Genomic DNA, 24,912 nt, shown 5'->3' on the forward strand with positions numbered 1-24,912 from the left:
TTCAAAACTTTTCAAAGCTATCTTCATTTCCAGTTAATCTCTACATGAAAGTAAAAAACAAAACAAGTCAAACACAATAACAACTTTTGAGCAAACCTTGAGCAACTTGTTGTGAGTCAACCTCGGGTACGCAAAAAAGTTTTATGTAATATGGTTGTTTGAAAAAGAATGCACAAATTCCATATCGAACCGATAATTTTCAATATTATATCATCTCCAAATAAAGCACTTTACATGGTGTCAGACATTTTCCATTCTTCGGCCTAAATATTGAAAGGAGACATTTTCAATCAATTTTGATCACATTAGATACGAATTTCTGTAAGCATTTCAGTTCAACAAGTGAGAGAAATTCCAATGAAACAACCTCAAGATGCATCAAGTAAATAAAAATTCTTTCAAGGACTTGCGACAAGTTAAACCTGTAAAAACCAAAAATGCAAAACTGTCAATCTAAGACCTCCACTCATTAGAAACTAACACGAACATCGTAGAAACCCAACTCTGAGTTGGACTATACAAAATATTGGATTGTAAAAGGGCTCTACAACAGGAAAGAAATGATAGCTTTGCCATCTCCAATCTCCACCAGAATCTCTGAGCACTTGCGATATACAATTTTACCAATTGTCTCAAGCTTCTCTTAATTTGAATTGAAAGTCACACGCTTCTCGTACTGTAGACTCGATCAAATTCTGGTCTTGAAACAATACTAGCTCAGGTGTATACCTATAGTTATCATTGAACAAATATATACATATTTGCATATGTATTTGTGTGTGCGTAATAAACAGAATATCAGCTTACGTTTTCATCTCTTTTCCTTGTTTTAAAGATATCTCTCGAACCTCAGCATCTATAAAAATATAGAAATGGGTCTAGTCAATAAATCGCTAAGACGATCATAGAAATATAAGATACTTGCCAATTCTTTGTCTCGTAGACTCTTTATACTCTTCTGATGTGGCAGCGAACCAATGCATGATATACTCTATCGGAGCAACATGTGAAATATCATTCGAAAACATCTCAACAGGTACCCAATGAAATAACTCTTCTCCTCGAAACCTAATTATTCGAAATCTTTTAACATAAAGTACGTGTAGTCTATCACTTTCTACCATTGCAACTGTCTTCGTGCATATTGTCTCGAAGCATTCTGAAAATCTCTTAAATATTTCATGAACTGATCCAAAGCATTTGTTTCATGATTGGTTAAATATTCAATAGTCTGTCTATAACCGATAGCTTTTCCGGCAGAAGAGTCTTTCGACAATTCTCTCTTATACAAAAGCTCAAATACTTCCTTCAGTAGACCTAATACGAAATGCTATAAAAGCACCTGAGGAACAAAACGGATAATTAAATACCATCTTGAGCAATCATTCGTTCACATCTCCTATCTATAAACCTATTCAACTCTTTGCGTGGAGCAACAAGGAAGAAACAACGAAAGTCATAATCCAAATCAGTCACAGGTATGCCCTGTAATAACTTTTTTGGATTGGGAGCACCTCCTTGTAGTGGTAACTCACTCAAAGGCTTGCCTGTAGCATAATAAATTTCCAATGCTCTTCGCAGCCGATACCAATCATTTCTGCATATTTTAGTTGCTCTCATTGGATCCAGTTGTTCCAGTAACTCAATGGCAAGGTCCCAATTCCCATTCAGCTCTTCTAATGTCGTTGAAACATAATAAGCCACTGAATTTGTCGCAGGTGGTGTTGCTGGCAATCCATAAATATACCAACGTACATACATGGAAGTACCACCAACGACTATAGGAACTTTGTGTCTGCTAAGAATGGATTTTGTTGCTTCACGAGCACGTTGGAAAAACTCTCCCGCGCTAAACTCATAAGTGGGTTCCACTATATCAATCAGATGGTGTACAATCCCATTTCTTTCCTCTATGGAAGGCTTATTGGAACCTACGTCTAGTTTACGATATACTTGAACAGAATCTGCGGAAATAATTTCTCCATTCAGTAGCTTTGCTAATTCGATAGATATCCTAGTCTTTCCAACACCAGTAGGACCACTTATGACAATCACTTTTGGCTTGGCCTCCAAAGAGGACGCTTTCATTCGGCTAAGAAACTTACAAGGCTGCCTTGAACAAAATTGAATAGTATTCGAAACTTTTACAAAGTTTACAGCTGCCAAGTCAGTTTTTGAAGTAACTTGTCTGCTCTGGAAAAAGGAAAAGACATAGGAAGTGTTGTAAATAAATCTTGTCTCTGTCATGCATGTCGTCAACGTTTGATTTTCATGAAAGTTTTTTGTAAAATCAATTGTAAATAGAAAAACTATAAGGAAACGGAAACTGTTCAATATACAAGTCCATTGTTTCTTTGTTTGGAGAGATAGTTTCAAACTATTTCAAACAAAAATTGTAACAAAAGAACTGTCAAAACTTCAATAGCAAAATAAAATTTACTCGTGTCTTACTATAATACTATTTATATTCTTTCTCAGCAAGTGAAGTTACAACTCTGTCTATCCATACCAGGCGTACCTTGTCCCATCAAGATAGTTATTCTCAAGACAAACCAGTTTTGGAATCCAACTTTTACTATCATGCACTTCAACGTCAAGAAGAGTGATACTGAGTATTATTCCGTTCCTCAGGTAACGTTTCACCTCTTTTACGTGCTTCATCTTCAAGAACCAAGCGTGCACTCAATACTTTTGCTTGCAAATACTTACTACCACCTTTGCTTGGGTCATTCAGCTTGTACAATTGGTCACTTCTCTCAATAATTTCCTTCAAACTAGCGTTTTTCTGAACACCAAACAAGTCAGAAGCCTCGTCAACTGTCATTCTCCTACGAGTTCGTGTTGCAGAAGCTGCGCCAGGAGCTGGACTAAAGGCCTGGTCTACTATTTCTTTCAAAGCCTTTGCCAGGTATTCTTTATTTGAAAACCACCAAGTCGCAATTTTTCTGGATAACATGAGAAAGAAAATGTAATACAACTAAATAATAATGCTTTAGTAAGCACCGTCCACGACCCACAAAGCAAAAAGAACCAATTCAACTGTCATATTTAGTAGAGAGTTATTTGTCATGGAAGTCACTCAAGAATGGTGGCAACAGGCAACTAACGTTCTGCCTGAAGATATTTTAGATATTATGAAGACAGATCCAAAGATTGATGAATGGAGACAGTCTTTGATAGAAGAACTGTTGGAGGACCGATTAGTAACTGCGTTAAGAGAGGAGAGTGAAAGGCTTGCAGCTGTACAGGTGGCCGGAATACTTGAGAAAGGCGGTCGTTGGGATGTCGCTTTACAAAGAGATATTTTACAAAGAGTTCGTAGAGAAATTAAAAAAAGTCTTGTTTTTCAACGTTTCCGAGAACAACTTAAAACCAGGTTGAACAGCACACAGGTGAAGGAAGAATTGAAGCAACTTTGCACCTGTTGTTTGGTAGTGAAAGAGAATTCCTCAAGTTTGAAAGACGTTGAATATGATGCAGAGACTGCTAATACTTCCAGTTGTAAAGAGGAGGCTGTGGGTTCGAACGCAATTTTCACCTGGGGAGAAGAGGGATTCTTGGAAAACAACACCAAAGCAGTTTTGAAACCAGAGACTTTTAGGGAACTAGGAAACAATGAGAATCACGTTGCTGAGATGGAAAGCGAAGAGTATAAACTGAAAGACTCTAGCTTTACGAAAGACAGTGACAATGTTGCAGCACCGAATTTTACGAAGGAGGAATATTTTATTGAAAACAACTTTGGTGAAAATGAAGAAATTTGTATAAATACTGAAAATTCAACTAATAACCAGAGTCACTCTTTGGAAACTCAAGTACAAAGACCTGATGGCAGCGAGATATCTAATAGTCGGGAAATGGATATGCTAATGTGGAGTGTCCCGAAACAGTCCAAAGTCACACATAAAACTCAGGACATAAAAGATAGAGAATTGAAGAATATCGAGCTCATTGATCAAGGTGCAATTGCACAATCTTTGGGTAGCAAGATGGCTGGTCGAAGGGTCAAGTTGTTGCGGTTTACTGAGAAAGGTCAGATGAAATGGATATCAGCTCAAGTACTGGACTATAAGGAAGAATCTCACCAACACAAGATAATAACAGAGCAAGGAGACGAAGAATGGATTCTCTTTTCAGAGGAAAATATTTTATTATCCAAATAGCACTTAGAATCAAAAAGGACAATGAAGACTGTTATTTGATACTCATTCTAATGACAGTGACGTTGTACGAGACAAAGAGATGGAATTCCTCTTTCTCGTTACGTAAGACAGCCCTTTTGAGTGTAAATAAGTGGCAAAAACATAGCCCGTACAGAACGCATCGTAACCTGCAGAATGGTCAGAATGTGCAAACGTATTGTTTCCAGCACTCCAACCAAGATGACCCTCAGACTTGTCATTTAACGCACTGGAACAATGTCTTCTGTCACTTTTCGTACAAGTTTGTTCGTTACAAGTACTTGAACTCTTACCATCGCTTTTGGCAGAGAAGGAATCAATCTCAGGCGTTTTTCCTTCGAAATGCGGGTTCGGTGCTGTTTCTCTATGATCAGGGTTGTTTTCAGGATTCCAACATTGTATAAATGTTTCATTTTCACTTTTTCGCTTTTGATTCCATGACACACATAATTGATAAACAGTATCTAATGAAGTTTCATTTTCACCGTCACTACTTAAAAGTTTGGTGTCATAAATACATGGCAAGAGTTGGTGGAGATTCCTAACAAACTCTTCACTAGTTTTAGGTAAGTTTTCTTCAAAAGAACTGTATAAAAACGCTAAATCTAACAAGCCATTGTGAAGTATTATTGGAATATCTGCTTGTCCTAAGTGGGCCAATAGACCCAACGGCAAGATACTCAATAAACTTGACTTTCTCGTCGGTTCCCTTTCTTCGGCTTTGGAAAGACTGAGGAAGAGTTCTGAGTTTTCCTTCTTCCTTCTCTTTTTACTTTTTTTCTTTTCACCCGAGCTTCTTTTTGTATTTTCGTTCCTTTCCAATATAGCAGTCTTGTATATTTTCAACAACTGATAGTCCTTATTGCTGGACGGACGAGTATAATAAATACCATCAAGAAACAGTCGTGTAAAATCAAAACCGTGTCTCACCAAAAAGGTTGCGCTTGAAGGTGATATGACGAAATCGTCACTAGGAAGTAGTAAAAAGTCAAACGTTCTCACGTAAAACTCCAGAGGCGCCTTGAGGTTTTCTTCCACATCGGCAGTCTGACCCTTCAACAACTTTCCACTTTTCTTTCCGAGACAAGTATCAGCCACCGAGAAGATACTAAATCCAACAGAAAATATAGCTCTGTTGCTCACTAGTTGTTTCAGACCATCGTATTTTTCGCTTATGCAACTTGAAGAAGAACTCCTTGAGTACAAAACCCGAAATTATATTGTGGCATAGGATTATTCTTACTTTCCATAAAGAAGTTTGACGTCTCCTAAACCAGAGAACTCTGTATCCACTGCTACAAAATAAGCACTTTCTAAAGCGTCAAACAAATACTCCCATCCTATTTTGGCACCTCCTCTTGTAACAGGTATTATTTGTGGTAATTGCATTATCCAAGTGGAGACTAATGATAGATAATCTTTACTCTCATCAAAGACTTGAATTCTCCCAAAGATATTATGAAGTGATGAACATTTCTGTATCTATTGTCCTGTCTTGAAAAGTAGAGATATTATAATGGAAAGAATCACTGTAAACTTTATGACAATCATCTTTGGTTTCTAAGGAATGTCGTGGAAACAGAACTTATACAATGAGAAATAGAGCATTCTTTATGTCTCGTTGTCTTCCATGCACGTCCATTCGAATTCTGTTTCTTGTAGTGCTTGTGGTTCATTGTGTTTGCGTTGGAAACTAGAATGATTGTGTCTCAATTGGCACTTGAGAAATAAATTTTTCAAGGATAAATTATATGTTTGTCGAACTTTCCGACGATATCCTAGCAAAGATATTTGGTTTTCTTGACGCAAGTGACGTTCTTCAGTGTAGTTTAGTGTGCAAATCCTGGTATCGGGTAGCTTTTGGAAATCAAATATGGTATGACCTTTGTGAACGTTACTTTTTACCAAAATCTCTTAAGAGTCTATTGACGAAACTGGAAGAAAACGCTATTTCAATATCTAAAAGTCGTTGTTCAGAGTCAGCCAATCTAGGATCCTGGGAGTTTGGGTTTGTTCAATCAAGCAGACAAACGCTAGGATATGAATCAACGGATAGTGAAGGTTCAGATTCTTCTACAGCAGCAGAACCTTCAACTATATTATGTGGCACTAAATCATGTTGTTGTCATGGAAGAAAGAGGCTTGCTGTCCTTATCACACACTTTATAAATGATGCCGAAGATTCCTATAACAAATATTCACTATTCAAGGAATTCTGTCTTTATTTCTCTCGAGGTTCAAATTATGTAAGTCGTATTGTTAAAGTCTTGGATACTTTAGAGACGTTTTGTCGAAGAGCAAACTTGGCTGCAGCACGTACTTTACTTCCTGGTGTTGATGACAACTGCATAGTGGAACACGTTGGAAACGAGTTGCCTGCTGACTTGTACTGCCTCTATCGTTTGTGCAGCGGTCAATATATTCCTTCAGATTATTCACAGTTTCAAGGCATCCTAGGAGGATATTTGTTTTATGATGTGCTAGTAGATTGCAATCTTTCTTCTGTTTGTAGCATGCAAGTTTCTGAGCTAGGAAATCGTCGAATACTCAAGGTATGTTCTCATTGCATTTCCATTCAAAGAATGTCAAGTTCTTATAGCTGTAGATTGGACAAGACATGTTTTGGTATAATAATCGAGGAAGCCAAGGTCTTTTCATTGATTTAGAAACAAAACATGTCATTGAGCTTACACAGAATCATTATGTTATCGCTTCAAATGACATCGTAACGTATCTAGAGAAGTATGTAAATGATTTATCCAGTAACAGTCTTATGGTTGATCGAAATACCAAACAAATATTACGTTTTTGTCTTTGTCCAACGTATTCAGGCTACTCAGATGTTGTAACAGGATATATCCGCATTCAAGCAACTTGCCTGTTTGTTCCAGGAATAAGCAAATTCTCCCATTTTCAAGAACAAGATGAATTTGTATTTGCTTATCGAATTCGAATCTCTATGTTATCGTCCGCTCCTTCACATTATATGTTTCGTTTGGAACAACGACATTGGATAGTAACGGATACGGATGGGCATGTGGAGAATATCCGTGGTCCAGGAGTGATAGGAGAGGTATGATAATTCTTTTGTGGAGTTTATGATCTCTTAATATTTATAGCATCCCATTTTCCATCCTGGGAGTGTTTTTGATTATGCCTCTTGTGCACCGCTCAGAGGACCTGTTGGAAAGATGAAGGGTTCCTTTACTTTTCGTCCTTTGCACCATGAACCTGGTTCAGAGATTGCAGCACCCTTCATTGCACAAGTTGGAGAGTTGCATCTAAACATTTTTGAACGCTATCGTTTTCCTCCAGATTCACCTGAAAGATATCTGCAACTTCAAAAAAGGTGGGAGAGAGACAAGAGTTTTTGATATGAGGATATGCAGTGGAATTCTGTCAGTCATTATTGTGTTGAGCATTTTGAAGTAAATGCTCTCTAACGGCACCTACAAAATATTGTAGACAGTGATGTAAACTGACATAATAATATTTCCTGAATACTTTCTCTCGGATTTTTGCAATAGTGACAAGAGTCAGTTTGTCTTCCAGAGAAGCAAGGGAATATAGGTTTGTTTTTCCGTTATTTGAAGCTGTTGATGAAATTTGTTTTAAAATTACGGCTACATATATCGACAACTGTTCCAAAGAGATGGCAAAAAGCATATTGTTTTTAGCCAAAGCTGCTCGCCAGCTGGTTTGAATCTTGACTGCTGCAATTTGTCTCATTACCTCCTGTATGTCGTCATTTGTTCGATGAATTCTACAAATACATTGTTTCAAGTGATAATTTTTGTGTCCAGATGGAGTTGTATACATTCGAGGTATTTTCCTTAGGCATTGTTTTCTTCCTTGTTTGTTTGATGAACAAAAACACTGGAAGACAAGTTTGATGTGTCGAAGACTGAAATGCTCGGCCAAGATGAGAACCATTAGTCTTCCCGAAATAGAACGAAGTTTTCTGAGATATACTATTACTTGTTCTAATTTAAAGAGTTATAGCATGATTCACAAGTTCGAGGGTCGTGATATACTTACTTTTGCAATCGTTTATAAAGGGTCTCAAAGTTAGTGACTCTTTATCGTCCGTTGTAGTTGCATAATCTATGGAATGTTGCAGCATAATGAGAATATTTTTCAACGCTTCTATCCGAGGTTGACATTCCTGTTGGAGACAGTAAATTTTCCCGAAAGAGTCCCTTCTTGGTGTCGGTTTTGTATAGAATACAAACTCTTTGTGTTGAACATTATTCCATTCCATTTGATTAACGATAAGTCCGTTATCGTCTGGAATTTTGGAATAAATCTTTGAAACTGTTGTATCTACGATGTCTTTTGTTATTACCATCGGTAGTGAAACTATCCTAATTGGAAATTACCTGGAATATTTTGAGAATTGAATTCACCTTGCTGCATTTCTTTAATCATTTTAATAGTTTGAGATAACATTTGTATCCTTTCTAAACTATATTAAAAGAATGATAGTGAAGGAAAACTCTTCTTACGTTGTCCTTTTTCATTACATCTTGAATTGTGCAACTTGTTAGGAATATAACTTACATCACAAGCCACATCATTTTTTTCCAACGAAACTTTGAGTACCTCTAGTTCAATGAGAGAGAAAGACTGTCGTAGCCATTGTAGAACGTAAGGTATTTGATGAGATGGAATAACATGGTCAGAGTCAAAAAGCCTCCTAGCTTCTTCTTCTTCTTCTATAAGTTCGTCACTATCTTCTGTACTAGAAGAGTCTCTTGAAACTTTTTCCGTTCTTCTTTTGTCGTTCATCATCTAAGAGAACAGTGAAGAATGCTGCTGTCAATTTGTAGTGAAACTTAAAGCATTTTTCTATTCAATTCTTTGTTTTGGTCGGGAAAAAATGCAATTGCGCCAAAGTTATTTGTTTTTGTACAACTTTGCTTGTGCACTTGGTTGGTGCGTAGCAAGTAAATAATTTTCTAGAGAAGTTGATATTTCTCACTCTTTTCCAAAAGGACCTACGTTATTTCTCGAGTCGGAAAGCTAGCCTCTATCGGTTATGGCGTCGAGAATACTTATTCAGTGATCAAGCAGCCTTTTATTTTTTGGCAGTGTTTTCAGTCATTAGAAATCTTACATGCAGCATTAGGAATAGTACGAAGTTCGGTTATTACAACGTTCATACAAGTTGCTTCCAGGCTTATCATTCTTTTGGCAATTGTATGTAGAGTTCCAGAAGTGCAGCTTTCGGTATTCTTTACAACGTTGACTGTAGCATGGTCCCTAGCAGAAATTCCCAGGTACCTACACTATGCACTGTCCTTAACGGGAGGCCGTACAACAGTAGCTACATGGCTACGGTAAGTATTATCTCTTTTGTCGTATTTTTCTAAGTTTTTGTCAAAAGTTATTCGGTGTTTCTTATCCTTTATCCACTGGGAGCTGGAAGTGAAATGTTACTTTTGTATAAAGCCATGCCTTATATAAGGGATAGAGGCATTTGGTCTTTGAAGTTGCCAAATAAGCTTAACTTTGCCTTTGACTTTTACAAAGTTTGTTGGGTTTTATTGTTTCTGTATTTACCAGTAAGTTGGTTGGTTACCTTTTTATATTTATACTTTTGTAACTGTGTTAAAGGGTCTACCTTTCATGTATGCACATATGTTACGCCAACGAAAAAAGTATTTAAGCAATCAACATAAAAGAAGAAGTGACTGAGGAGTCATTAAAAGTAATAAACTATGTGAGAATGCAGTTTTCCATCAATGTGGGTCAGTTTGATTCTGTATGCTAGTCTTGGTTTTCTTTTTCACCAACTTTGGCAGTATTCCTTGTATCTTGCTTTTATATTATTTGTATTGCACCTCGTATTACTTTCCTTTTTGAAAAGTGAACCAGTCTGCAGGTACTCGAAACTTTTGAATTTAAGGTTCAGAGCTTACAGAAATTGTGTTCAAGTGGGGAGAAGATAGCTGCTGTCGTTGTCTTGGGTGATCTAGAACGAAGTCCACGTATCGTCAATCAAGCCGTCTGTTTATCTCGTTGTGGTTGGCTTGTAGATCTTGTCGGCTTTGTGGATGCCAAAAAAGGAAGTTCCGTATATTCTAACGAACGAGTGTGTGTAATATCTTTGAAACCCTTCTTCCATACACAGAAACGTTTCAAGTTGCTTTACGCAATTACAGCGTTGTTGGTTGCACTAGAAAGGTTTATTCTCCTTATTTATCGTCTGTGTTGTTTCCAAAGACCCCACTATTCGTTGATATTGGTACAGAATCCACCAAGCGTGCCTACTTTAGCAGTTGCGTGGTTTGCATCACGTTTTATTCATAGAGCTGCATTTGTTATTGACTGGCATAACTTTGGCTATACGATGATGCAGATTTCTCATGCTCCAAATATCCTCGTGAGTTTGGCAAAAGCTTACGAACGCTATTTTGGACAACTTGCAACAGCGAATTTTTGTGTTTGTGCTGCTGCTCAAAATTTTCTCCAAAAATATTGGAATATAACAAGTGTTTTATTATATGACTGTCCAACGGAACGATTCCGAAACTCTACCAGAGATATCAATAGATTACACCTGAAACAATTGTATATATCGACATTAGAGAAGCTTCAGTTATCATGCGATAGGACAGAACCTTCAGAAAGTAATTTTCCTTTGGTAGCCATTTCATCTACCAGTTGGACGCCTGATGAAAATATGCATTTGTTGCTTGATGTTTGTATCGAATTGGATCGACGCTGTGCTCTGAAGTTTTCTGGTACTATTGAAAAAACTGTTGCAAGTCCAAAGTTATATATTTTAATTACGGGAAGGGGACCTCAAAGAGCTTCCTTTGTCAGTCGTCTTTTGAAATTGAATTTGCAGTACATTTTAGTGGATACTGTTTGGCTACAATGGGAGGAATACGTTCAGCTATTGAAAACTGCTGACTTTGGTATTTCATTACATTTTTCATCTTCTGGCATCGATCTTCCCATGAAAGTAAGAGGAAAAATATTTCATAGTTTGTACTTTTCTTTTTTACGTTTAGGTTGTCGATATGTTTGCTTGTGGTTTACCCGTTTTATCTTATCGCTATGGATGCATTGATGAATTGATACATCAAGGAAAGAATGGATTGTTGTTTGAGAATGCCGACGAATTGTGTGATATTTTGTTCAATTTACTTAGTGTAGAAGGTATTCCAATATTATCTAATATGCGTGAGTATTTAAAAGCCAATCCGCTGCCTATTTGGGAAGATGAATGGCTGCGCACTGCCAAACCAGTGTTGGAAAGTATCACTTGATAGTCTTGTTGAGGTAAAAATTTGTAGACGATATGTATCGGAAAGAAACCAGTTCCTAAGATGTTTCAGAATACGAAATGGAAACATTTGCAAATGATTAGAACGTTCGTCGTTGATCGATGTATTAAGATCGTCTCGGCTCAAATCACAAAAACTGAGCGAGACAAAGTAGAAACACATCTCTATTGTTTGTTATGTCTCTAGACGATTTTATTCAGAACTGCAGCGTTTTTCTGAGAGAAAGACGTGGAAAGGAGTTATCCAACTGCCTATCCATGTATAATGCCTCTTTGAGACAAGTCTCGTCTCATTGGAGACAGAACTTATCTTTGAAAGGAAAGTTACCAAGTCCTTATGATGACTTGATCTTACAAGTTATTGCCGCTGCTGCACACTTTGAAACTCAGATAGAAACTTGCTTTACTTTTCTCGCCGAGACCTTTCGAATACTTTGTAGTTTTCTCAGAGAAGAAAAGTCTTGGATTATTTCTGTGCTCTTGAAGTTATCAAAGGAGCTTCGACAGATTGCAGAAAAAGTATTGTGTCATCTTTTAGTTGGACTATTTGCTTACAGAGGACTTCAGGTAGACGCGAATCAGCAAAAGGACGTGACTAGTTCTAAAAGATTAGAAGAGACCGAATCTCTCTTAAAAAGAGCATACTCTTTGGTTGTGAATGATCGTTTGGCTGCAGAAGATTCGAAAAAAATGGCTTCACTAGAATTGGTGAATCAGCTATTTCGTATTTATTTCAAATTGAATACGGTTCATCTTTGTCGAAGTCTAATTAGACAAGTGGAAGGACCAAGTAAGTCAAGGCTGAATTTTCTTCTCAACTTACAACAAACGTAATCAATAAGGTTTTCCGTCCTTTGAACTTTTTCCTATCACTCATCAAGTCACTTTTTGTTTCTTTGCTGGTAGGCTTCGTCTCTTTGATGATGACTTCAAAGCTACAGAACAACATCTTGGATTTGCTTTTCGCAACTGTCCACAAAGATATTGGAAAAGTCGTCGACAGATATTAATGTATTTAATACCTGCTAGAATTGTCCTAGGAAAGCTACCGTCTACTGAGTTGATCCACAAATATCATTTGAGTCAGTATTATGGAAGACTAGTTCGTTGTGTTCGTATTGGAGATGTGGCTGGAGTCGATGCTTCACTTGAGCAATGGGAGGAATTTTTTATCCGTCGGGGTGTCTATTTTGTTTTGGAACATTTGAAGTTGATTGCTCTTAGAGTTTTATTTAAACGAATTTATCAATTGCTGGGTTCGACTAGGTTGAAATTACCTGATTTGCAATGTGCATTGAAAGTGGCAGGATATGAAATGGATATAGATGAACTTGAATGTTGCTTAGCCAACCTCATTTATCAAGGTTATATCAAGTGAGTTGGTATTCATAATAGAAATTAATATTCAAATAATATTTTTAGGGGTTATATTGCTCACCAAAGACAAATTCTGGTTGTAAGTAAAGTGGATCCTTTTCCACATCTAAAGAATGTCGTTGCAAAGTGAAAGATGCTTTTGACAAATTGTTTTGAAAATGGACTCTTCAGTTGACTTTTGGAAACCGAGTCTAAGTTACCGCCAATTGTCAGTTGAGGATGAATAGCAAGTTTTTTACGCTTGTTTCTATAGTTACTGTACTTTGGAACTTAATTACTTGTATTATTCTTTTGGAAAGAATATACCTCGGTGCTGAGAGAGATTTGTTGCAGTTACAACGGGCGTTGGTTAGAGTCCGTTCAAGCAAGACTCCTAAGACACCTCTATGGTCAAGAAAATACCAGATTCCTTTGAAGATGGGTCAAGGTTGGTATGGTTGGCCTCCTCGCTGCATCAAGTTGTCACACCTGGAACCAACAAGTGTCCAACTGTATATACGTATCCTGGACGAGAAGGTTGGTTTCATCTGCGATCTTTATGAACAGCAAAGGGGCTTTATTGAGAGAAAGTTTGTTAGTTCTTGTCAGCCAAACGCTGCACCGAGAAACCTTTCCTGCTTTAACTGTGGGTTTGAATTTTTAAAGTTTGATTTGCCTTGGCAAGGCAATTACAAAGTTATTGTTAAAGGTACAACCAAGTCAGATACCTGTTGTTTGATCTTTTCAACTCCTGGTGATAATAACAACTGGATCAATGATCCTTCTTTCCAAGTTTTTGGTACACCTTTACTACGCCACTGGTTAGGTTTATCATCAACAAGGACGTTGAAATATTGGATGCCACTTTATTCGAATGGTTACGACGTGGATTGTGTCGTGAATCATAGTTGTGGTTTGTTATTGGGACGTTTGCAGTCGTCTTTTGGAGACCCTCAGTCCTTTGGGAAGTCAGATCTATTCGGTGTCTTGCAGCCCATTTGGATAGCAAATAACTTGAGAGCTGACATAAACTTTTTATGTATTGAAATGAATGTTCAGAGCTTATCAAATGTGCGATCTCTTAATTGTTTCATGGTTATTTATGGAACAACTTCTCAAATGCGTCGTCAAAATTTTGTATTGGATCTTGTTTGCTTAAGAGACTATAGCAAATTGGTCTTGCAATTGAAGGTTGACAGATCCGATCCATTTCTTTATTTGGCATTGGTGAAGAATGCTTCTTCAGATGATGCTGTAAAAGTGACCAATATACGAATACAACCTAAGCAGAGCCTTGTCGCAAATGTCTCAGAAAATGTATGGAGAGCGCCTTGTCTTATGAATGACTATACCAACGATATATTTACTATTTCTCGTTGGAGAAAGCCCAATAAGTCAGAATTAACTTTAGCCATACCATTATCGATGCATAGAATGTTTATTCTAAAGGAATTGTTGAAGTTCTACAAGACAGGACCAGTTGTCGCAGTCATTGCTATACAAAGTGAACAGGAAAAAAAGGAACTGTTGGAATACTTATCAATAATTCCTAATAACATGAGAATGAACGTTGAATTTGTAATAGTTCTTATTTCTCCATGGAAAGACCGATTTCCCATTAATCAACTTCGAAATATAGCATTGAAATATACAACGACAGATTTTGTTTGTGTCTTAGACGTAGATACATTTCCAGTTTCTTCTGCGTTTACAGCATTTCCACAAATAATGGAAAAGGAACCGGAATTGTTACCCATGAATAGGAAACGATGCCTTGTCGTAACCAATTGGATTGCATCGGACTCGGAACAACTTGTCTATCCTAGTGTGGAAGATTTGAAATCCAAATACCTAAAAACCTGGTTTCCTTACTGTGAAGCCTCTCAAAGTCCGATTTCATTTCGACGCTGGCTTTATGATAACAACTCGTATTTTGTTTCCTTTAGACCCAACTTCGAACCTTACTGTATTATGAGAACTCGAGACTTTATTTTATTCGATGAACGTTTTCATGGCTATGGTTTTAATAAGGTATCCTGGGCTCTCGAAGCAACTCTACAAGGAGTAGAGTTTCTAGTTGACAATCGCTTCTTTGTGTTACACAAGGATCATCCTACTCAACTTGTGGAAAATTCTCTCCAATATTGCATGAACTGGATACTTTACTATGCTTTTGTCAACGAAAAATTATTTGAAACAACTCAATAAATAGGAGTTCAGCCAAGTCGTCTTTTCGCAACCTGTTCCAGCTTGAAAGGGTCGTTAAAACTTGTCTCCGGCCAACGTAAGCGAACACATTCCATTATTTTGGTGGCTTCTCCCTTTAACTTTTGTTCTATGCCAGGAGTTTCCATTCGGTCACTATACACCTAGATGGAAATAATTTAGAGAATAACCTTTGACTAGAAATAAAGTGCAGACCTTGTATATACGTCGCACCTTTTCTCTAACCTTTACTGCCTTTCTTTTATTTGGAATCAGTCTAGATATTTGTTTGAGTTCCTCTAACTGCCGAACAAGACTCAGCCAGGATGATCCAGTAACCATTTTGGACAACTGATAAATTTGTATTCACAATTTTGACTGATCGAAAATGAAGTCAACCCACTGTACTACTACTCATACTACTACGCAAACCATAACGGAAACTTCAAGAGTGCTCAAGTTGGACCTTACAAAGAAACCTAGAAAAAAAGTTCGTTGGACACCGGACACTCACGACAATGAGAGAGAGAACCGTCGCAAGTCTAAAATTTGTTGTATATATCATAAGCGTCGGAGTCCAGATGAGTCTTCCAGTAGCGACTCCAGCAGTTGTAGTGTTGAGGACGAAGAGCGCAACTTCTCAGAGAATAACTGGACCAATTCTGATAAGGAAAACCAACGACTATGACTGTGACGAGAAGGAAGCAGAAATTTATTGCAAAGTTGTTACAACTCTACATGAAAAGGTTCCTCGACAGCTAATACTCCACTATCGACAATAACAACGTCTTCAATAGGCTTATCTCTACTATCGGTAGCCAACTGTTCGATTTGCTTTATCACTTCCATACCTTCAAGTACTTGACCAAAAACAACGTGTCTTCCATCTAACCAGGGTGTAACTACAGTTGTTATGAAGAATTGAGAGCCATTAGTATCCCTGCAGAGTTTCTATGAGTCAATCCAAGTGACCTCGTTACAAAAATACCTTCCTGCGTTAGCCATAGAGACACGTCCTGGAACGGAATGTTTTATTTTGAAATTTTCATCTGGAAATCGTTCACCATATATACTTTTTCCACCCGTACCATCTCCCTTTGTAAAGTCACCTCCTTGAATCATAAAGTTTTTAATCACTCGATGAAATATACTTCCTTTGTAACCAAAACCGCGCTCATTAGTTGCAAGTTGCTTAAAGTTTTCCACAGTTTTTGGCGTAGTGTTACCGAATAAGCCGATAGTGATCCTTCCTAAAGGTTTGCCACCGACTTGAATATCAAAATACACCTTGTCGCCGTAAGCGTCTATTTAGACAAGTAACTTGAACGAGCCTACTTTATCTGTTATTTTGGGGCTTTTTCCTCCATCAACAAGTGTAAAGGCTACAAAAATAAAAATACACAAAATAAGTCGCTTCATTCAACTTGATCCAAAAGATTCTTTCTCAACGATCGGAAGAGATGCGTTTCCTGTTCCGCACTCATTTCTATAAAAGACAAAGGCTGTTCACATAAAATACAATTATAACTTTCAGAGAGCCATTTCATTTCCGAAGAAAAGAATATAGCAACTGATCTGCAACTAGGACAAGTTAAACTATTGTTACTTTTGACAATAGGTAATAGCGATAACATACATCGCCGGAATATATGACCTGAAGCACATGAAGATACCAAAGGAATATTCTTTGAACAAGGCAAGAGATTTCTTTGCTTGCATATTGGACAAAACTCTAAACTTTCTGGATTAATATAATCTAGAAAACCAAGTTGGTCCCTTTGTTGAGAGAAATAATCTGGTTGCCACTTTTGAAGATATCCGAACATTGCTTCAACAATTCTTTGTTCGATGCTGGACACTGAATGGAACGATTTCTCCTTCACTTTGCGTCGATTACTTTTTCCCATGTTACTGATAGCTGCTATGCTTTTGAGGTTGTGAAACTGTTTCAAAGAACTACATAAATGTTCCCTTATCAATGATGATTGCTCATTCCAAAAAGATTCGCTCCAAGTTTGAGTAAAATATTTGGAAGCTAAATATTTCAGACAATGAAGAATCCTTCGATATACAATTGTTTCGTTTGAGTAATGATCAATATCGACGTGCTTAGTAAATTGTTCAATTTGTCCTTGGTCTTTCTTAGCTTGCCAAACTCGAAAAATAGACAATTCCACGTCCCAAGTCACAAAAGGTCGTAAACTTTGATTACCATCCAAAAAATATTTCCAGGTCCCTTCATACATTCGTTCATAAGGTTCACCTTCAAAAGGACAATACAGCAGCACAGATGAATGTGGTTTGGCTCCAGTTAGTCTGTCATCTGTTTCAAGTCGAATGTTTCCCAATAACGCCAAACAAAGTCCATTGGGAGAAAATGCCAAACCATGAAGAGAATAATGATGATCCTCATCTCTTATGACAGTAATGAGTTGTAAATTTTCTGTCCATAACTTGACACTTCCATCAAGAGATGCAGTAGCAAAGTGTCCCCAACGATTACAACATATGGCAGTGATGAAAGCTTTATGGGCATCCAAGATAGAAGCAATTGGTTCCAACTGAAGTTGATTGTCATGTAAAAGCTTGCATTCAACGGAACACAAACTGTTACCTCCACAAAACAATACAATCCAAGTATGATCATTCAAATGAAACCAACACTGTTCTATAATCATGCTATCAATATCGCTAGAATATTTAGCAACTTCTAATAAAGAATTACTTTGATCATCGCCTAATTGATACATCTGAATTTGTCCATTCTGTTTTCCTAAACTTATTATTGTCAAAGACGAGTTGGAGATAAATTTACAGGATCCAACGCATTCATTCGTCAACTTTTGTAGACAACGAGCTTCCAACGTTGGTGAAGAGTTCGTATTCATACAAATGTGCCAAAGCTCTGCTCCCTCAGTTCCACCAAAACAAAACAACAAACTCTCTTCATGGTGCTTATAACCCATTCCACATAATTGAAGACAGAAACTCGTATCAGTCAAAACGCCAACTCGAATATCAAACTGGTATTCGTTCCTCCAAGGACTATCACTTGAAGTATCTAGAATAAGAGAACCTCCATTTTCCTCTCTTAAAAATAAATAAACTGCATTATGACTGGTTCCCGATACAACAGCACCAATACACTTCCCTAACCAATTAAAAAGGCCCAGTGAACGCAACGGAATTCCTCTTACAATGAGAAACTCTTCTTCTTTCCTTTGAACACCGATAGAAATCAGCTCTCCAAAGCCTGGGATATTTCGTTCTGTCATAAGGTCACTCAACTCATCGCCATCACTTTCCAGTCGAGTTAAAACTCGTTGAAATGCAATGCTGTCGCTTTCTTCTGGCTGCTCCTTTACAGGAAAGGTCATTTCTTCTTCTGATATATTGAAATTGGACATATTCAAAGCACATAAGGTTCCTTGGAAGCCCATAAACAAATAGTTGTCTTCGTTCCAGTCTAAACACTTCAGATTTCTTGTGGACATTTGAAACGACTTTTCTAAAACTGGTACCCACTTCATGTTAGCGTCCTCCATGACTTGCAAAAGTTATTTCCGCAAACAATGATTTATTAAATAGTGACAACTAAACGTAGCTAGCATCCGTAAACAAAATTTCTCAAGTAGTCAACATAAACATCATTTCATACAAATATATCGCTCCATGTCATGGATTTTTGTAAGAATCGCTTTCGTGATTCGTCCCATTCAGAAGTAACGCTGCTGATGTATCTATTCTCACATATGAAAAAAAAACAGAGATAAGAAGAATAGTCTTACGTAGATACTGCTCGAGGTCCTAACTGATTACGCACAAATACTTTTCGCAACACGTTGGAAATGATCTCTACGGAAAACTTGCTAAGAATTTGAGCGAAATCTTGGTACAGTAAATAGTCAGCCAAGGACACTAGAACCTCCTCTGCCTCCCAGAATCCCATCAACTCAAGCCTTTTAATATATTTGCTTGTAAACTGAGGCTGCCAACTGCTGTGCAGTCGTACCAAAAGACATACAAGTAAATTAACGTCTACTATCCTCTGAGTATTTGCTTCATATGTGAAGTCTGCATCAAGAAGCATATAATTGATATTTCGACTTGGAGAGTTACGCCAAGTTAATAATGCTATTCCATCCAAATATCGAAACACTTCGCGAACTTTCCAGTAGTTGGTAATATGTTTTGTCAAATAACTGAGAAATTCCACCATGTTTACATAGGAACTCTTTTGATACGCAAGGATACTCTCCGTTTTATAAACACTCATAGCAATAGACCGAATCAGTTTACCGAGACAGTAAGGATGAATGAAACGTGAAATCTCGTTTAGCCATTGCAAGAATGTTTCCATTTTGTTGTCATTCAAAACATTCAACGAGTTCTAATATTTATAGCTTTTGAAGCCAAGATGAAAGACAAGTTGTTTTCATTACTTACTTCCTTAGCTAAGTGATGTAGGAGATATCGAGAAATCAACAGTTTTTCGGCTAGAAACAAGCCATCTCTCAGCTGGTTGTGCAAGAAGACTTTCAAAGAATAAGGCAAGTATGATATTGGAAAAGTATCCACATGAGCCTGTATTTAAATCTTAGATGCCAGTGGGTACCTCTCAGCTTGAATGTACCTTTTCCAAAGCTATTAAAGTGGCATAAAGCAGTTGTTGCTTATTTTTTTCAAGGTTCTCTGGATAGCGTTCCTCTAAATTGTTCATGAGGGAAAGACTCAACTTTCGGGTTGACATACCTGCTTTGTAGGTAAAAGACTCATTATAATATCTGTCTGACCCAGTTTTTAAGTATTTACTGAATATGTCTGCAAAGTTTTTGGATACAGAACAAAGCGTGAAAAAGTCCTTGAGACACAGAAAACCTGCTATATACATAAGAATGCTTTCGGGGAGGTCACTCAAAGAAACGTTGATAGTCATTGGCATTTTTTAAAAAATAAAGTAGCCATTCCATAGTGTTTGTCATTATCGTAATATTATGAAATTTATAGGCGCCAAGCATCAAAAGGAAAAGCCAAAGTGTCATTTTTTTCACAAATCAATGGTGAAATTTTACAGATGAAAATCATTTCTGTGTTGGCGCCAAATCATAATTGAATATTGTTGAGTCTGAAAGATGCAGCAGACCTTGGATGTTCTTTTACGTGAGTTGTCATGCATAGACTTTTGTAATATTTCTTGGCCTATAGATGACTTTGAGAAAAGACGAAAGGAAGAAACATATGACAAGCTTAACAATTGGTGTCGGATTTGTGACAAGTTTCAAGACAGTCCGCATTTATTAGATAAGCTATTGGGTCAGTTGGTTAGCGAACTTGCTTCTAGGACGAAACATAGTCTAGAGGCCTTGAAAATTTATGTAGACTCGTTTGGTACTTTGAATGCAAAGGAGGAAGAAGATTTCAATTTGTTGTGCTCACCTTTTATAGCACTCTATCACATTTCAAAGGTACGCGGGTTCAAGTTTGTTGCAAAGCTGTTTCCAAGTCAAGTCGATGACGTCCTTACTGTGCTTCAACTATGGAAATTATTTAAAGAAATGCGAACTTTAGAATATTTTCCATGGCAAGTTACATATGTCCTATTCTTGTGGTTGTCGAAACTATCACTACTTCCGTTCCGTATATACGACTTTGATAGATCTACTGAAATATCAGACGAACCTGCTTTTATTGATGATGCTGTAGCCTTTGCGAAACAAATGTTGAGCGTTTCCAGCAAAAATCAATACACTGCTGCATATTTTCTTGCAAAGATTCTCACGAGACAGGACATGCAAGGTCACTTAGCAATATACTTGGAAGAGTTTTTAAGATTATGGGAACAATGTGATAGGATAGACATTTCAGAAATATCTCAAATAGGATATCTTCGTACCATTGCATGGATAATAGAATTTGGGACGACAAACAATTTTTTTGGCAAAACAGAAAGGCTGCTGACTACATACTTCAAGATAATGAATGCGACAACGAATATTGTCATTCGTCATTTATGTGTTAAGAATATTCAGCGTTTAGCTCTTCTATTTTTACCCAAAAAGGGTGCCTCCTGGTTGCACAAGAAAAGATACATCAAAATTCATGATGAAGGCTCTAAAGAGACAACTGAAAATGCAAATCAAGAAACTTCACGAAATGATACAATCGATGAACAAACTGGAACCATCCTAGCCACCATTATGGAAGCATTATTACATCTGCTTGATGACAAGCACACAGTTACAAGATATTCTGTGGCAAAGGGAATCGGTCGCATCTGTATGAGACTTCCACAGAATTTTTCGGATCAAGCTTTGCAAATGCTAGTTTCACTTTTGGATACTGATATTGGAAGACAATATCGTTATTTTTGGCATGGAGCTTGTCTTACTCTTGCTGAATGTGCTAGGCGTGGCATCTTTGGTGAAGAATATCTGGAAATAGTCGTAAAATTCGTATCTCAAGCACTGAGATATGACTTTGCTAAAGGCTCTCTTCATAATGGATCTCAGGTGCGAGATGCAGCTTGTTACGTTTGTTGGGCCTTTGCTAGGAGCTACAATTCTTGTATTCCTCTTATGTTCTTAAAAGAACTAGTTACAAGTGTAGTTTGTGTTGCATGTACTGATCGAGAGCTTAATTGTAGAAGAGCAGCAGCAGCTGCTTTACAAGAGCTTGTAGGGAGAACTAACCTCGTTTCCCAAGGAATAGGCGTCATAACTACTGCAGACTATTTTTCCCTCAATGACTTGTCGGATTCTTATCTAAAAGTTCTACCTACTATAGCATTTCTTGATGATGAATGGTACCGTCTTCCTTTGATAGAAGAATTGATCCATAGAAAAACCCGACATTGGGATGCTGCAATACGTCATTTGGCGTCCACATCTCTTGCCGTTGTACTAACCAAAGATTCTGACTTCATGTCAGAAATTTTCCAATCAACTATGAAGCAGTTATTTGTAAATATTTTCTCGGACGAACCGGATGTCTGTCATGGTTCGCTTCTTTCTATGCACCAACTTTTGCATTACATCAAGGACGAGGAGAAATTAAAGAGCATTATGAATCCACTATCGTCAACATCTGATTCAGCTCATTTGTGACCAAGTTAACAGCACTAGTCTTGATTGTATTCGAATCGCCACTTGCCAGTTGCTTGGAAGTTTCTTCGAAAGAAGATTATTTTGTGAACCACAGTTTGTCAGGAAAGTAATCGACATTTTAGAATCGGAAAATAATGAGGTTCAAGATGCTGCAGCTAGAGCGTTTGGATCTATCTGTTCTTACCTTTGCGTAGAAAGAGTAAATGGAAAACCTGTCGATGATATTGAGCAGTGCATCGTGGATATTGTACTCGAAATGATTTGTTCCATTCGTTCTGAACGAAATTCAAACCGACGAGGCTTATTGAAGGCTCTCGGTTACGTTCCATTTTGCATTTTGAACTATGAGATTGCCGGAAGCAATGAATCGATTAGAATGGCACTACTTGTAGAATTTCTCAAATTCGGGAAGCTGCCGAACAAAATAGAAATCCCTGGGACTCTGGAAGAAGACAGCGATCAAGTCGTTGAACTGAAAATCACATGTATTGAGTCCGCTACTCATTTTTCCACTCATATCTTAAGAACCGCAGATGCTAGTGATATTTACATGTCTACTGAGTTAGAAAACGTATTACAATTTCTTCTAGGGGGAATAGATGACTACACTACTGGTAGCCGTGGTGACATTGGCAGTTGGGTTCGTATAGCGAGCATGAAATGTTTTAAAGAGTTAATCACGTCCATGAACAATCAGATGAAACAAAGAGTTGAGAGCCTCCTGAAGTATGGAATTCATCGACTTTTAAGAAACTGTTTCGAAAAAATAGATAAGACACGACTCATTGCAGCAGAAACTTTAAAGACTCTACATAATAATCTTGAACCGTGTTACGTGCACAAATTTGAATTGGATACATTACATGACATTCTTTATGAATTTGAGCCATCTTTGTTTCTTGATTGTGACCGTCTCTTCCAATGCGGAATAATGATACTGAAGAGAAATGAATCTTTTGGACTTCCTGTCCTTTATGGATTTCTTGCTGCTTTGGGAAATAGTGGTTTACAAAATAAGCAAGCACGGAAAGCAATAGAATGCTACTTGAGAGACGGAGCTAATGATTCTTCTCATATAATAACGTTGCTCCTGAAAAATTTGCTACTTATACTAACAAATGATAGCGAGACTCATCGGAACCTCATACCGATCATTCGAATGCTAACTTTGATATTGGAGACAACTGAATTATTTAATTCGGAAATAGAAAGTATTCTAAACGAGTTGTTTGTTATTCTCATTCAATGTACAAAATCTTCAAAAGACATCAACCTGCTTTTGACTTTTACAGAAATGCTGGTGGAAGCCTTGGTTCATAATAATAATAATAATAACGGCATTGGCCATGTCGCTCTTCAACGTCTGATGCTGTACTTACTTCATCCCTACGCAAAAGTGAGACAGTCTGTTTCTGATAGAATGCAAGTTCAACTAGTGACATACGAGGATCACTTTATGCAAACTCTCGGAGAGAGCAACTATAAACAAGCTATACAAATTTTAGAACAAGTCGGATGGGATAAGAATTCCCCGACCATGCTGAAAGAACAAAGAAATCGGCTTTGTGCTGCTTTTGGTCTCGATCCTCCATCGATGCCATGTCTTCGGAATAAGGCCTTATCTCATACTTCGTCACCGCCTTAATTGTTTTTATGACTTTGCAAACCTTTGACCTGTAAAAAGGATTGGACTGATTGACGACAGATGGGACAGGAATTAGACTGAAAGCGAAGCCTTTGTGCACACTCGGAACAAAGGCACATGTGTCTACAAGGTAAAAGGGCAGTATCTCTTGGTTGCGACAAACATATTGCACAATTTGTACCATCTTCAGAGTAGCAAGTACTCGACACGCAACCCTGTGCTGTCGCTGTATTTCCGCTGTCAATACCATAAATTTCCTCCAACTCATAGATAACTCCATGAACGATGATTTTCTGTTTTATAACCCTCAAAGGGAATGTACCAGAAGATATTTGCTCTTTGTCAAGAGATAAATAAATGTAATATCCCTCGATCTCTTCATTCGTACTATTTTCGGAACGACTCGAAAGTTCAGTTCCTAAAGTGCCAGCTTGTCCAGTGTTTGATAGATTACACTTAATTTCAACTATCACCGGATATTCGTCGGTTTCACGATAAACAAGGCTCTCCTTAGCGACCTTGGAAAAGTTAAGAGCTTCAGCTTCTCCTTGACGATATGTCTGGCCTAGTCCAGCACGAAAGTATTGTATCGAAGGTTGACTGCAACACTGTGAAGAAAAAGAAAGCAAATGATCATCTTGGAATTCTTTCGCCAAGAAATATGTAAGTATCCCACAATCAACTAGAGTATCAAAGTGAAACTGTAAAACGTAACACTTGGGCAAAGTGCTTGGAACCAATTGCAATGAGCTTTTAGACAGACGAACCACATTTCTAACAGTTCGTTCGTGCACTACAGAGGGAGGTGGAATCTTTAAGAGCGGATGAGCAAGTTAGCAAAGTAGAAAATCCTGGGATAAACTCACGTCCAAAGCATTCGAGTTATATGGACTTAGACCTTCAAATACATTTTCTCCAAAGTTCCAAGCAAACTCCGAATTGTAAAATAACATTCTGGGGTTTATTTCGTTTCTTTGAGCAGCGTTTTGCGGAGGTCGAGGTCCAAGAGTTCCGTTTGGCACGTTTTGGTTGGAAGTGGCATTCCTGTTGGACCAACTATTGCCCATTGCATCCAAAGTAAGAATAAGTTTATATTTATTGATCATCCGAAAAAAGCATTTGTGCAAA

General features: G+C 37.6%; 17 protein-coding genes across 18 annotated transcripts; 7 read left to right on the top strand and 10 right to left on the bottom strand.

The window, feature by feature from the left end:
• Positions 1-7: 7 nt before the first annotated feature.
• Gasu_12210 (tRNA dimethylallyltransferase) lies at positions 8-2,295 on the bottom strand. Of its 2 annotated transcripts, XM_005708011.1 has the most exons (5): positions 1,371-2,295; positions 1,122-1,317; positions 926-1,068; positions 808-856; positions 8-729 (listed from the first exon to the last, which is right to left on the bottom strand). In XM_005708011.1, exons 1-5 carry the CDS (start codon positions 2,245-2,247, stop codon positions 633-635), a joined length of 1,362 nt encoding a protein of 453 aa, XP_005708068.1. In that variant the 5' UTR covers positions 2,248-2,295; the 3' UTR covers positions 8-632. The 2 variants fall into 2 exon arrangements, with proteins under 2 accessions (XP_005708068.1, XP_005708069.1); XM_005708012.1 differs by having other exon boundaries at positions 126-856.
• Positions 2,296-2,380: 85 nt separating this feature from the next.
• Gasu_12220 (uncharacterized protein) lies at positions 2,381-3,055 on the bottom strand. The gene has a single exon (XM_005708013.1). It carries the CDS (start codon positions 2,954-2,956, stop codon positions 2,594-2,596), a length of 363 nt encoding a protein of 120 aa, XP_005708070.1. The 5' UTR covers positions 2,957-3,055; the 3' UTR covers positions 2,381-2,593.
• Positions 3,056-3,065: 10 nt separating this feature from the next.
• Positions 3,066-4,126, top strand: Gasu_12230 (uncharacterized protein). The gene is made up of 2 exons (XM_005708014.1): positions 3,066-4,018; positions 4,074-4,126. Exons 1-2 carry the CDS (start codon positions 3,069-3,071, stop codon positions 4,096-4,098), a joined length of 975 nt encoding a protein of 324 aa, XP_005708071.1. The 5' UTR covers positions 3,066-3,068; the 3' UTR covers positions 4,099-4,126.
• Positions 4,127-4,132: 6 nt separating this feature from the next.
• On the bottom strand, positions 4,133-5,595 carry Gasu_12240 (uncharacterized protein). The gene is made up of 2 exons (XM_005708015.1): positions 5,425-5,595; positions 4,133-5,361 (listed from the first exon to the last, which is right to left on the bottom strand). Exons 1-2 carry the CDS (start codon positions 5,568-5,570, stop codon positions 4,206-4,208), a joined length of 1,302 nt encoding a protein of 433 aa, XP_005708072.1. The 5' UTR covers positions 5,571-5,595; the 3' UTR covers positions 4,133-4,205.
• Positions 5,596-5,835: 240 nt separating this feature from the next.
• Gasu_12250 (uncharacterized protein) lies at positions 5,836-8,116 on the top strand. Its single transcript, XM_005708016.1, has 3 exons — positions 5,836-6,733; positions 6,787-7,254; positions 7,301-8,116. Exons 1-3 carry the CDS (start codon positions 5,933-5,935, stop codon positions 7,553-7,555), a joined length of 1,524 nt encoding a protein of 507 aa, XP_005708073.1. The 5' UTR covers positions 5,836-5,932; the 3' UTR covers positions 7,556-8,116.
• A 14-nt stretch (positions 8,117-8,130) lies between these two features.
• Gasu_12260 (uncharacterized protein) lies at positions 8,131-8,555 on the bottom strand. Its single transcript, XM_005708017.1, has one exon. It carries the CDS (start codon positions 8,527-8,529, stop codon positions 8,170-8,172), a length of 360 nt encoding a protein of 119 aa, XP_005708074.1. The 5' UTR covers positions 8,530-8,555; the 3' UTR covers positions 8,131-8,169.
• Positions 8,556-8,570: 15 nt separating this feature from the next.
• Gasu_12270 (uncharacterized protein) lies at positions 8,571-9,015 on the bottom strand. The gene is made up of 2 exons (XM_005708018.1): positions 8,687-9,015; positions 8,571-8,637 (listed from the first exon to the last, which is right to left on the bottom strand). Exons 1-2 carry the CDS (start codon positions 8,970-8,972, stop codon positions 8,606-8,608), a joined length of 318 nt encoding a protein of 105 aa, XP_005708075.1. The 5' UTR covers positions 8,973-9,015; the 3' UTR covers positions 8,571-8,605.
• Positions 9,016-9,025: 10 nt separating this feature from the next.
• On the top strand, positions 9,026-9,914 carry Gasu_12280 (enoyl-CoA hydratase/ protein tyrosine phosphatase). The gene is made up of 4 exons (XM_005708019.1): positions 9,026-9,116; positions 9,176-9,520; positions 9,568-9,745; positions 9,798-9,914. Exons 1-4 carry the CDS (start codon positions 9,061-9,063, stop codon positions 9,876-9,878), a joined length of 660 nt encoding a protein of 219 aa, XP_005708076.1. The 5' UTR covers positions 9,026-9,060; the 3' UTR covers positions 9,879-9,914.
• Position 9,915: 1 nt separating this feature from the next.
• On the top strand, positions 9,916-11,521 carry Gasu_12290 (beta-1,4-mannosyltransferase). Its single transcript, XM_005708020.1, has 3 exons — positions 9,916-10,065; positions 10,119-11,151; positions 11,201-11,521. Exons 1-3 carry the CDS (start codon positions 9,926-9,928, stop codon positions 11,456-11,458), a joined length of 1,431 nt encoding a protein of 476 aa, XP_005708077.1. The 5' UTR covers positions 9,916-9,925; the 3' UTR covers positions 11,459-11,521.
• A 14-nt stretch (positions 11,522-11,535) lies between these two features.
• Gasu_12300 (COP9 signalosome subunit Csn12-like protein) lies at positions 11,536-13,006 on the top strand. Its single transcript, XM_005708021.1, has 4 exons — positions 11,536-11,994; positions 12,043-12,265; positions 12,318-12,849; positions 12,898-13,006. The coding sequence occupies exons 1-4, from the start codon at positions 11,653-11,655 to the stop codon at positions 12,980-12,982; spliced, it is 1,182 nt and encodes a 393-aa protein (XP_005708078.1). The 5' UTR covers positions 11,536-11,652; the 3' UTR covers positions 12,983-13,006.
• A 49-nt stretch (positions 13,007-13,055) lies between these two features.
• Gasu_12310 (glycosyltransferase-like protein LARGE) lies at positions 13,056-15,076 on the top strand. The gene has a single exon (XM_005708022.1). The coding sequence runs from the start codon at positions 13,072-13,074 to the stop codon at positions 15,037-15,039; it is 1,968 nt and encodes a 655-aa protein (XP_005708079.1). The 5' UTR covers positions 13,056-13,071; the 3' UTR covers positions 15,040-15,076.
• A 524-nt stretch (positions 15,077-15,600) lies between these two features.
• Gasu_12320 (peptidylprolyl isomerase) lies at positions 15,601-16,305 on the bottom strand. Its single transcript, XM_005708023.1, has 2 exons — positions 16,025-16,305; positions 15,601-15,976 (listed from the first exon to the last, which is right to left on the bottom strand). Exons 1-2 carry the CDS (start codon positions 16,156-16,158, stop codon positions 15,763-15,765), a joined length of 348 nt encoding a protein of 115 aa, XP_005708080.1. The 5' UTR covers positions 16,159-16,305; the 3' UTR covers positions 15,601-15,762.
• Positions 16,306-16,356: 51 nt separating this feature from the next.
• Positions 16,357-18,585, bottom strand: Gasu_12330 (uncharacterized protein). Its single transcript, XM_005708024.1, has one exon. The coding sequence runs from the start codon at positions 18,579-18,581 to the stop codon at positions 16,452-16,454; it is 2,130 nt and encodes a 709-aa protein (XP_005708081.1). The 5' UTR covers positions 18,582-18,585; the 3' UTR covers positions 16,357-16,451.
• A 12-nt stretch (positions 18,586-18,597) lies between these two features.
• On the bottom strand, positions 18,598-19,405 carry Gasu_12340 (uncharacterized protein). Its single transcript, XM_005708025.1, has one exon. It carries the CDS (start codon positions 19,394-19,396, stop codon positions 18,821-18,823), a length of 576 nt encoding a protein of 191 aa, XP_005708082.1. The 5' UTR covers positions 19,397-19,405; the 3' UTR covers positions 18,598-18,820.
• Positions 19,406-19,417: 12 nt separating this feature from the next.
• Gasu_12350 (uncharacterized protein) lies at positions 19,418-20,095 on the bottom strand. The gene has a single exon (XM_005708026.1). The coding sequence runs from the start codon at positions 19,976-19,978 to the stop codon at positions 19,655-19,657; it is 324 nt and encodes a 107-aa protein (XP_005708083.1). The 5' UTR covers positions 19,979-20,095; the 3' UTR covers positions 19,418-19,654.
• A 20-nt stretch (positions 20,096-20,115) lies between these two features.
• On the top strand, positions 20,116-23,826 carry Gasu_12360 (tubulin binding protein). Its single transcript, XM_005708027.1, has 2 exons — positions 20,116-22,111; positions 22,158-23,826. The coding sequence occupies exons 1-2, from the start codon at positions 20,169-20,171 to the stop codon at positions 23,782-23,784; spliced, it is 3,570 nt and encodes a 1,189-aa protein (XP_005708084.1). The 5' UTR covers positions 20,116-20,168; the 3' UTR covers positions 23,785-23,826.
• Positions 23,317-24,905, bottom strand: Gasu_12370 (zinc finger (C3HC4-type RING finger) family protein). The gene is made up of 2 exons (XM_005708028.1): positions 24,651-24,905; positions 23,317-24,596 (listed from the first exon to the last, which is right to left on the bottom strand). The coding sequence occupies exons 1-2, from the start codon at positions 24,888-24,890 to the stop codon at positions 23,781-23,783; spliced, it is 1,056 nt and encodes a 351-aa protein (XP_005708085.1). The 5' UTR covers positions 24,891-24,905; the 3' UTR covers positions 23,317-23,780.
• Positions 24,906-24,912: the final 7 nt, after the last annotated feature.

The sequence above is a fragment of the Galdieria sulphuraria genome (genome assembly GCF_000341285.1).
Source record: "Galdieria sulphuraria unplaced genomic scaffold scaf_7, whole genome shotgun sequence".
Classification (NCBI taxonomy): domain Eukaryota; phylum Rhodophyta; class Bangiophyceae; order Galdieriales; family Galdieriaceae; genus Galdieria; species Galdieria sulphuraria.